Source organism: Contarinia nasturtii, unplaced genomic scaffold, assembly GCF_009176525.2.
Source record: "Contarinia nasturtii isolate CC-2019 unplaced genomic scaffold, AAFC_CNas_1.1 Cnas_scaffold_630, whole genome shotgun sequence".
Lineage (NCBI taxonomy): Eukaryota > Metazoa > Arthropoda > Insecta > Diptera > Cecidomyiidae > Contarinia > Contarinia nasturtii.
In genome coordinates this window covers 1549796-1561865 of record NW_022197981.1, presented here as the reverse complement: position 1 = coordinate 1561865, position 12070 = coordinate 1549796, and the positions used below count along the sequence as shown (strand labels likewise).

Below are 12070 nucleotides of genomic sequence, written 5' to 3'. Positions count from 1 at the left end.
CAAACAATCACAGAAATATTGAATGAATAAAAAAAAACACTTAAAAATAAGTAAAAAAGGAACACGTCAAACGAGCAAAAAAAAAAAACTGAAGTGAGTTGGTCGAAAAACGTTTGATTTAATCGAATTGCAATTCATTCCTAATCGCGGATTCCCCACAATAGATATGGATATTTCACATTCGACAAGTCATTTTGAATTCGACAAATAAATCGCTTTTCGCATCCAACCCGAACACAAAAGCGTTGAAACTAGAAATTCGCATTTAAAGTAAGTAAAGAAGAAAACAGTTAACATAATATAAATGTAATCGTAGGAGAGAAAAACACGGATTTGATTGAAATGAACGAAAGAATTCAAAGGTTTTAAGAAAAAAAAACACAAAAGAAGAAGAACTTTGAACATAATAAAGTTTTCTCCTTTTTTCTCGGGTATACAAAGTTGAGCACGATTGAGGGTCTGATACAATAAAACACACTGTACATGCGATGAATTTACCTTCTTCGAGCGCATCGTCAGTATCCGACATCAGTTCATCATCCGAACAAATGTTCAACACATTGACCAGCATTTCGGTTACCTACAAAAGACAAAAAAAAACACCACCAAAACAATCAAACAGTCATCAGTCACCAAAAAAAAAATCGAATAACATATATATTAGCGAGGATATATGTGATTCGGTGTAACGAACCTTTTCACCGACAAATGGCAATGACCATGTAAACACATCCATGAAATTTGGAAGCCAGTACGGGTGAGGTGAGCAATTAAATTGTCTAATATTCATTACATTGTTTTCATATTTCAATACAGCGGCCTGTCGAAAACAAAAACACACAGACAATGTGAACGATGTGAAATAGAATTTCGATGTTATTATCGTTTATGATTTTACCTTGTTATTGTAAACATCCAAATAGTTTGGCGCCGAAAATATCGTAATCAACGATGGAAAACCTGTTGTTTGACTCTTTCGGTACATTCGGTATCTGGTAAATTAAAACAATTATCCATGAGAAACGATATCGATTATTTGATTTTGATCAAGTTTTTGTGTAAAATTATCTTACCCGGCATCTTGTGCTTCATGTGCCCTAATTATTGATAGTAAATTATTGTTTTGAAGAAAATCGCAACACGCCGCATAACTGAAAATAAATTGAATACAATTGTGAATGAAAAATAATCAAAATTATTGAGTTGAAATGCAAAACATTTTAATTTTCTTACCTGTAAAAATACGAACAACCTCTTACAGAATTATGCGAAAAGAAATCTGAATTTTTCTCGTTGCCAAAATCTTCTAATGGATCTGACCACAATAGATCACACATTGCACCATAGGCTGGTGGTTCCTTAAATCTATCCAGCTAAATTAAGAGAAAAATCAAACGTTTTATTTAAAATATTGTTTCTTTGTTGAGCGGAAATACAATGATTGGATACAGAAAATTGTAAAATTAAAACAAAAAATGGATATTTACCTTTCTAATATCATCTAAATCATGAATCTCGGGCGATAAACCACCATGTACACATAGAAATTGTTGATTCATTAATGCAGCTAACGGTAAGCAGTCGAATGCTTCCATACACGCGATGTACACACGTTCCGAATACTTTATTCGACCTGCAAACAAAATGGGCAAAGAGACAAACAAAAAAATTTAATGTCATTCAATTCAATCATTTTAAAGACCAACGGGGCAAACAGAACACTAGAAAAAAAATCTATAAATCAATTTTCAAGCAGCAGCAAAACGAGTTGCAATTTCCCGGCTCTATGGTTTTTTTTTTTTTCATATAATTTTGTATCCGCCACTTTGTTCCCACACACTGCATTTTTCGCTGGGATATATCATTTTTATTACCGCAATAATTGGATAGCACTTGCTAATGAAATTCCGATAATTTTATGAAATATTTCGATAAAAAGCCACTTGCTGCATAAGTGAATCAAATTTAAAAGATTGTTTTAAAATTGAATTTGCTCTTTTATGCAGCAAAAATTATATATCATGCATCAGATATGCTCTCTCTCTCTCTCGCTATGTGTGCTTATATGCATCGGTATGCCTGTGCCGAGATTATGTTGAGCGCATTTAATCACTCACTTTTCTGGGTTAACAATTCCATTTCGGCAACTGTATCGAACAGACCAAGAGAGCAGCAAAAGACCGAGTGTATCAGTCTCAGATATCTTCAAATCGATAGACGAGCGACAGGAAGTGAATCGTAGAAACGATATAATAACAGAGAGAGAGAAAATGTTTGGTATTTTACGAGCGCATGGGAGTAATCGATTTTGAAGGTAATTTCAAGAGAAATGCTTGCATACGGATCGAATCAAATGATTCAAAGTACTTTGGAACGTTGCTGCCACTGCTGTCGTGCTTCTTTTTTCGTTATGCTCAATTATTTCTATTTCCACCAAAGTGGAAACATTCTTACTCGTCGACAATGACGAAAAACGAAAACGTGGCAGAAAAAACGGCTAGCGGCTACTCTATTCACTTTACTACTAATTTGAATATTGCGCTCTTGCATTTTCTCGAGCCGGCGCTTACCGAATAAATTACTTTTCTTTCTCTCTCTCTCTCAATTCGGCTCTACAGTCGATGTAGTTGCTGTTGTTGTTGTTGTTCGTGTGTCGAACATTTTTTATTCGCTCTCGCAGAGAAAAACTATTTTCACTGCAACTCTACCCATATTTATATGGTTCATATGGAATGTTTTGCTGTGTGTCTTGTTGTTGCCTTTGTTTATTACGCTTTTAAGAAGAATTTTGTGTTTTGATTTCCTTTTTGTTTTCATCTTTCTTGCTGTTGCAAAATTATGACCGACCCGGTTTGACGATGTTTTTTGATTTTATTTCAAAGACTCATGCGGTCCGACGATCGTCGCAAAATCGCATGCATAAAATATTAAGTGTGTCCGATGGGAAAACTACGAATTTTCTGCAATTAATTGCATGTAGCTGACCAATAGTGAGACAGTCTAGATCGCTGTATTGCATGAACTTTATTTTTAACTTTGCCACGTTAAAGTTTACCGAATAGCTTTAAAATGCTTTCGCACGTTAAATTGCAATTTTAAAGCTATGCATATTTTCTAGTTCGGTTTTTTTTTCATTCTTTTCACTCATTTATTTTGTATATTTGGAAATGAAACGCGAACACGAGAAAAAATTGGTTCAAAGAATTTCTCTATATTCGCTCTGTTGGCGTTAACAATTTGGCTGAATGATTAAATTCATTTTTTATGGTCTTCTTTTGGCGTAGCCTTCTTGAATATCCTGCCTCTGATCGAATGAAAACATACTCAGTGACGACAACAACAACGCCTTCTATACGCAACGAAACAACTGCAATACTAAAACTTTTGCATTTTCTCGTCCTTGTTTGATATCCAAAATAACATTTTAACGTATACACATGAAATTTGATATTGAGAAAGATACATTGAGATGAATAGTAAAAGATTCGGGGTCATTCCGAAGTGCATGAAGACATGGGCAAAAAGCTGCTTTTCATTTATTTTGATTTCTCATTCAAATCGAATGTTGCAAAATGAACCGAATGTTTCAATCAACCTCTGCATAATAGGAAAACACAATTTTCGTAATATGTCGGTTGAAGTTGACCCTTTTTGCATCAGAAAAATATATTATTTGTCAAACGAATTTGTGTACACGGAGAAAATTCGGTTCAATTTATTCGAGCGGAATGTTTATTATTATTGTTGTTGCTGCTGGTTGCTTGATCTATATCAAACAGGTGCATTATAGACGATGAACGTATATGAATACGCATGCATCAAAATGAAATGTAAATTGTGCGACAAAGGGGCGGGAGAAATTTCATGTACTGAAAAATAAATACTTAAAACAAAAATAAATTTAAAGCGATAAAAAAAATAGTTTGAAATTTGTTTTTTTTGTGGAAGAATTACACTTACATTCTTGTTTGAATGTGAAATATTCTGTGAGATGTCGGCATTCGTGATTTCCACGCAGTAAAAATAATGTAGTTGGATAACATAATTTCAATGCCCATAAATACAGAACACACTACATTTATCGAATGTGTATTGGCGTATCCATGTTAAATTTGTTTTGATTTTATGTGGTTTATTGGTTTGATGTTGATTGGTTGTTTCGATGTTGTTTTGTTTCGATTATTTTGGTGTTATTTGTTGTCATTATGTCGATTGACGAGTATGAGGAAGAATACATATGTGTGGGACGCGCAAACAATACGATATGACAACAGATGAAAATGCGTTGATTTTTGATGAGATGGCCATATATACACAAACATTTTTTTTGTCCCCCAAAATCATCGGGAATAATGACGAAATGTAAACGATCCAAATTGACGGGCGGCATGGAATGATGAGCACGAATAAACATGGTAAAAAGGAGAGAAAAAAACAGAGAAATTTGAAAATGCACAAAAAAACAGTTATTGATATAAGCATTACAAAAAAGAGCTACTCCAACATGTTTACCACCATAAAAATGTGTATGTTGAATTGTAGACTATACGTACCTCTATGCTAAAGTATCCTCGATCAACGTAATCGCCGAGAAAAAGATATTTTGTTGATGAAGGCGGTCCACCAACTTCGAATAGTTTCATGAGATCATAAAATTGTCCATGAATATCACCACATACTGAAATTTAAAATGGAAAAGATAAAAGAATTATCAAATCTGTTCGATATAAATATATATACTTATTGTTTGGATTGGTTTTCGGGTTGACACAACGACAATAGCACAATGGCATCTACGTGCCAATTTATGCAAATACAGGACATCCGACATTTTAACCAATCTTCGAAACGATTGAGTCTTTCATTTCAATGCATACAAATACCATGCATACATAATGAACATTTGAAATTTTGATTGGGAAAAATGAATAAACGATTTATTTCAACTGAGAACCTTTTTCCATATGAAATATTCATTTGTATTTTTGCAGTGAAAATTTTGTCAGAACGGATTTGTTGTCGTTCATTATTTATAAAAAAAAATCAAAAGAAGGTCCACCAACTGAATGTGGAGAGAATATATTTCAATACGAAGAGGGAATCATTGATCGTGAGACATTTATTGATTGAACTTTAAACGTGAACGACTTTGGGCTAGAGATGTCTACGAACGCGTTTGTATAAAAACTGTTCGTTCGCAGGAAAATTTTCCGATTCGTATTCGTTCGCGTTTGCTAAAGGAGATAGCATGTTCGTTCGTGTTCGTTCGTAAACATTTTTAATAGAAAAATTTAAAAAAAATTCAAACAAAGGTTATGAAAAATCAAAGAAAAAGTGTTCACTATGAAATTAAAGGTCAAGCGTTCGCTCGCATTCGTTCGTAGAAAGAATTTTCTGATTCGTGTTCGTTCGTATTCGCTAACGTCTCCCTTATTCGCGTGTTCGTTCGCATTCGTTCGTCGAAAGAATTTTCTGATTCGTGTTCGTTCGTATTCGCTAAAGGAGACGGCGTGTTCGTTCCCATTCGTTCGTAGAAAGTTTTCCCCCATTCGTGTTCGTTCGTATTCGTGACAAATGCGAACGAACACGAACGAGTACGAATATGAATATGAATTCATATTCTCTGGTTCTAGAGAATGAATGTCCATAAAAAAATGCAATTTAAAGTTGAAAATGGTTGAGAGGGACAAGTTGATACTTTTTCTGGTCAAAATTCTAATCACAGCTATTTCATGGAAGAATTTTCGAAAGAAGATTACAGTGTTCACTGAGTTTAAATTTATTATTGTGAATTTGGAGCAAGTGTTAGGTTCAATTGTGTACAATGGCGTAAACACCAGTTGCAATTTAATCGTAATTTTCCTATGATTGATGTCCGCATATTTTTTCTTCCCCATTCGTGGAAATGGAAAACGCCACCAACAACAAGCACCGTTCCCATTGCATGTAATTAAACAAATAATTGCGTTTGGTTCTACATACCTGTGACGGGCGCTTCAATATCAATCATTGTTTTTTCCGATTTAAGTAGAGCGGCACCTTCTTGTATGATACGTAAGGCGGCCGCTTCTTCAATTCGTCCTTCAAGTATAAAATGTTGCTTAAGTACATCGGATTGAGGTTTGCCGCTACGCGCATCGAACACTTCTGCTACGGTTAATTTATGGCTTGGTGGAAAAGGTACACCTGTGCATATCAAATAAAAACATTCATGTATATTGAAATGAATTAAAATTTCGAGCGAATAAATGATTTAAATTAAAACAAAATCATTAAAACCATGTGTTCACATAAAGTACTCTCAAAGATTTGTTTCGGCTATAATTTTGACATAATTTTGCTTTAATCGGTTTTTGGTGTGTGTGTGTGTTTGTGTGTATGCGAAGAGTGAAATAGTGTTTATAAAATTCAAACTTACTATCGATAGCTCGATCGGTGGTCGAGTGCTTTTTCTCTGTGGCTTGTTGATCTTGTGTTTGCTGTGGCTGTTGTTGATTTGTTGTCGACGACGTTGTGGTGGTACCTGTTGTATTGGTTGCCGATGCACTTGTACTAGAATGTTGCTGATTCGAAGACATTTTCAACTATTCTCTATTCCCGTTTATTTTATACCGCGCGCTTACTTTCTATCTCTATTCCTCGCCTCTCACTCACTCACTCTCGTGTGCTTCTTTTTTCGCGGCAAACGAACACACAAGCGCACTCACACCCACTAGATGCCAAAATTAAAACTCTTTTTTCGTCTTGAAAAAATCGTTCGTCTCACACTTTTCACACTGTTGATGTCGGTGTTTTGTTTTTCACTTTTTTTCTATTCTATGTGGTTTTGTTTGTGTCACTATATTCGGAATTGGTCTATGTGTGTGCACTTTTATATGAATGTTTTTTTTTTGTTTCAAAATTTTTATTTGAATCTTTTTTTTAGTTTTGTAAATAACACTCAGGCATAGATGATGATACTTCTATATATTTCTCTCTATGTTTTTTTCTCGTTTTATTTTTGCAGCTTCTTTTATTTACCAAGGATTAGTTACAATTGTTGATTGTAAATCGTATAATTGAACGATTTGCCTTCGTTTTGCATTACACGTTGCTTTGCAGTGATTCGCTTCACACTTTACACTACTTCGGCCGTTCTATCAATGCGAATAACTAGAATGAAAATGGAAAATAAACACATTAGTTGAATGTATTTAAAAATTAGAAGAAAAAAAACAAAACAACAACCGAGAAATGCAAAGAAAAAACTTTTCGCGTCGGATCTTTTTTATGGACAAACGTATGTATAATTTAATTTCAAACGCGAAGAAGAAGAAGAAAAATATCAAACACTAGGGGGTAGACACAATAGAGAATGAATGAATACCAATGAATTGTCATAATACCTATCTATTTTCAAATACGACAATTACTTACTTATTTGAAGATTACTTGTACTAAAAATGTGAATACCGTGATTACCAAATGTCAAATTTATATCGGTAATAAAGATTTCAAGTTTTTTCCATTTCGTTCTAACATTCACCATTTTGAAATTTATTCTAATTTTTTCTGTTTTCTTTCTGTCATTTTTATCAAAATTGTTTTTGCATTTATTAAACCAATTGAAATAATACACTTGATAGCGTTGAAAAAGTTTTTTTAATATTTGGAAGATAATATTCATATATGCACATTGTGAGACGTTGCTGAATGCATTGACATTTCGCCTAAAACTGAGAATACCAAGAATACCTTCAATTTCGGTGAATATCTCAAGTAATATTCCATGTGTCTACCCCCTAGATCAAACACCAAACAAACGATTCGATTTTATTCTGCTACAAATGTTGAACGTTATTTTTTATGCAGTGCGCGTGGTCGTGTGGCAAATTCATTAATTATTTAGAAGAAGAAAAAAATATTCACCGCATTTTCTTCAATAAAATATTTAAACAATTTCACACTCTACAATCAATATTATAGGCACAAATTAAATTGTTTTTTTTTTTACACTCCATTGCGTGAAATACTTATTTTATTGATTTTCAAAAGGAATTCGTTCCAACTACAAAAAAATATAGCTTAAATTTACACACTTTCCTCGTGATGCAGTCGCAAAACAAGTTCTTATTTTTTTTTTGTTTCACACTGAATCTTATTTTTAACGCTTACAATATACAATGTAATGAAATTTATTCAATACACTTAGCAGGCGAAATAAAAGATGCGACAATTCGAATAATAGATTCCATTGAATTCTTTTATTCTTAAATTCAGTTAACAGCAAACTATAGTAAGCCATGCACAATATCTGTATTCAATGTATCCAGAAATAGTCGAGTGTGAAAAACGTTAAAAAAGCAACAACCACGAAATTAACTATCCATTTCCATCATACGTTCATCACAAAAAAAATTCATTCAAGCCATCCGGGAAGACGTGGTTTTCAGCGTACACACACATTTATAAATATACAGTCAAAAGCATATGAGGATGGTCGGAGTAAAACATCATCAGATGTCAACCCTTACGCTTAAAAACTTTCTATGTAACTTGATAAGTCAATAACAATTTTAATGATGAGATCGTTAGAAAGAGAACACGATTACTATCAACGACGTACGATTTGAAAACTTTTGCGTTAAGTTTTCGCTCATTCGCTTCCAAAATAAGGAAGAGAGTGAAACAGGAGAGAAAGAGAGTGAAAAAAGAAGCCGAGCTAAAATACAAACGAAGACTGAACTATGAAATGAATATATTCAATGTGTGGAGTCAACGCAGCAGCGTGTTGTGTACTTTATGTGCAAACTTCTCTGACATTGTGATGTGAATCAAAATGTTTTGTTCGATAAGTTTAATTGGATATCATGTGTGGATAGCCGAAGCTTCAACTCGCACGACATTTAATCACACAAAAAAAGGGAAATAATGAAATAAAATTTGATAAAATGAAGTGAACGTTTCGTGTACGTACTTCGAAAGGGAAACATTAATTTAAATATTATAGAATTTCTCTCAAACAATTTTTCTTTTGTTGCTTTTGATTCGAATGTATTTATTTGATTGAACTGCTTCAAGAAATAATCAACAGTTAACTAACTGTAATATGATTACGTTAAGCATGCAAAGCCATTTGGTGGCGACTTTATTATTATTTGTTTGTGTGCAACAATTCATTCGAAAATTTTGACACCGTTGTGTGGCTTCTTTGATAGTTTTAATTGTTAATACCATTTGACGATGTTTGTTTGGTTTGAAACACTTTTCCATGTGATTTTTTAATCGGTCTACATGCGGTTGTGAAAGGCTTTGCTGATGCGATAGTAAAATTGACAGTAATTGGAGCTTATTATTTTTCGCATTCGTTTTAGTTTTTTTTTGCGATAAAAAAAAAACATGTAAAGATGGAATTGACCGTAATTCCATACATAGAAACAAACGCAACAAAACTCGTTTGATAAATGAATAGCATTGAGTGAGCTTCAATCAAATTTACCGATTTCTATGACGCAAACGATTGTTTACATGGGAATTCTTAGAAATAGTGACAATCGAAAACCATACAAATATCTTAACACATTTTTCACGCTGCTTCTTCGTTGATTTGAAAAGGACATCAACATTGTATCTGTGTATGTTTGTGTATTTGGCGCTGAAGAATATTCGATCGTACCGCCGATATTTCAGTTTTATAGCAGTTTTTGATTATTTTTGCGGTTTGACACGTTTTGGTGATTACTTTACGAGATTCTATCCATCTCTTGGGTCATTCCGAAATACCGTATATAATATCAATGCAAGTTTAGTGTGAATTAGAGACGAAAAGGGTGGAAAGAGCGAGAGGACTTGATTGCATATTGTGATAATGTGACTCTTGAATGACCTCATTCCATCTCATCAGTTTGCCGGGATAATTTTTAACACCATTGATACACTGTGTTGGCACTCAATCGCAACACAATCGCAAAAACCCAAAAGTATAACTATTTATGCTATATAGAATACATACATAATATAATTGAAAAGTATTTCGCATTGCACACATTATATTCGATCGTATCGTTTCAGTTTGATTATTATGTGTAATATTTTGGCTGAATGATTTTATTAGTTGTACTTTTCTCGCTTACTCAAACCATTCTCACTTCTATTGCCCTCTCTTTTACGCTCTTTCACTCGCTCGCACGATTTTCAATGCACGACACGAAATTTTCTGCAAAAAATAAATATATTTTCGTGCTTTATACATATTGTAGAAATGGTAATTCTATCGTTTCATAATGTTTGTGATTTATTCGGTCGGTCGCCAGCCAGCGAGTCAACCAACCCCCAATCGAATCATGGACACCATCATTTCATTTTCATCCATTTATTATTACATTTGCTGAAATGACGGAATTATATTACATGTTGTCGCGCACTTTGATTATGACACATATACGCAACTTTTTCTCTTATTCAGTTGTGTCCCATATCAAGGGCAATAAAATTTCGTCTTGATTCGAGTGTAGCCAAACTAAAATACTCAAAAAGCAATAATATTATTTGTCTTGTATTATTACAGAAAGAGAGACTATTAATAATATCACACATCATATCATAGAACAAAAATGTTCAAACGATTATCATAAATCGAAGTTGATATTTCACGAAAAATGTCATTGCATTTGAATAGATCGAAAGATGCGGGCGCACATATCATAAATTCATGCATATAATTGTAGACCCAAAAAAATATTCATGTAATTATGTCTCGTCGTAGATATATAAGACAACGCACAAGTAATTGTTCTTCAATTATATCGAAATTCACTGTAGCCGTATGTACGTATAAACGTGCGTTCATTTGAAATATCATTATATTCTGCACACTGTCATATAGTATATGCTATATGGCAAACATTCATTTTTGTCCACATTCATTTATTTATAGTATTTTTTTTTTCTTCTTTATTTCGATTTTCTCAAAAAGTCTGTGTCAGACGACATCGTTCCGTTAGATTTAGCTGCGCATGTATTCGAAAGCAATTAACGAGGAAGGAGTCTTATAGTCGATTGACACTCATAGAGCAGATATAATCTCGACAAATGATGATATTCGCCATCGAAAAGAGTTACAAAAAAAACAATCACACACGTTTTATGCGTATCGTCTGCTCATTGCGCGCATAAATTTTATTATGATTTTTCACAAGATATAAAGAGTTGTTCACTCTCTTTTCATTTATTGCACAGAATTCTTTTTTTTATGTTGCCTTTTCAATTTGAACGCTTGTTCAAAATTCAATAGCTAGTTTATGCTGTGCACTTCTTCGTTTTTGTTCTTCATCGGAATTACGATCATTTTTTTACATTTCATGAGCATTGTCATTGGTTGATAAAAAAATTCATTGGGTTGGGAATGGAACAAATTAAGAGTCACAAAAAATGTATGTGTATATAAAAGAGTGACTTATTTTAGCACTCATAGTGCATGCACGGAAATTTGACTTCAAGGTTGACGATAGCGTGAAGTGAATAGATTCGCGTGCTATCATTCAAAACGGACGAACGATGACGAGAAAATATTGCCATTTTTTATGGGCTATGCAAGCGCGTTTCTGCTTTTTTTTTTAATTTTTCATTTGACTCGCACGTTCGAAGTGGTCATTGTTTAATGCGTGATTAAAATATCACGAATGAAATAAAAAAAAAACGGTGTATGTACCGAATTCATCAAAATATGCAACAACCTTTTTTTTCTATGTTCTTCGTCCTCTCGGCTCCAATTACTGTTCCTCGTTCTCATTTTACTTAAAATATGTAAATGTTTGCATATCAATGCAAAACAATCAACCAGAATTATTTAAATAAAAAACCAAGTGTATCCTCTCATTTAGCACTGTAAGCTTCTTTACCACCACCTTATCCAATTCCACTGTATTGAATGTTATGCAAATTCATTTCAAGGATTAAATCATTTTCGTTGATTCTCATCATGTTTTGCGTTTATGTGTGTGTTGGCATAAAGTTTTAAACACTACGACGGGCTCTAAAGTAATTGGTCAATGTGCAGTTTGCGCTTGGGCATAAACTTTGAAATGAGCAT

General features: G+C 33.4%; 1 protein-coding gene across 6 annotated transcripts in view; it reads right to left on the bottom strand.

Annotated features, from left to right (window-relative positions):
* The window catches only part of LOC116340343 (serine/threonine-protein phosphatase 2B catalytic subunit 2-like), a 37154-nt gene that overhangs the window by 6166 nt on the left and 18918 nt on the right, over positions 1-12070 (bottom strand). For all 6 annotated transcript variants that reach the window (XM_031766797.1, XM_031766800.1, XM_031766802.1 and 3 more), the window contains exons 2-11: positions 6419-7152; positions 5983-6186; positions 4554-4678; positions 3961-4072; positions 1488-1633; positions 1234-1373; positions 1074-1151; positions 899-992; positions 695-820; positions 499-580 (exon numbers count right to left, since the gene is read on the bottom strand). In XM_031766797.1, the coding sequence (XP_031622657.1) occupies positions 499-580; positions 695-820; positions 899-992; positions 1074-1151; positions 1234-1373; positions 1488-1633; positions 3961-4072; positions 4554-4678; positions 5983-6186; positions 6419-6578 (1267 nt within the window). In that variant the 5' untranslated portion in view covers positions 6579-7152. The remainder of the gene's footprint in view (positions 1-498; positions 581-694; positions 821-898; positions 993-1073; positions 1152-1233; positions 1374-1487; positions 1634-3960; positions 4073-4553; positions 4679-5982; positions 6187-6418; positions 7153-12070) is intronic.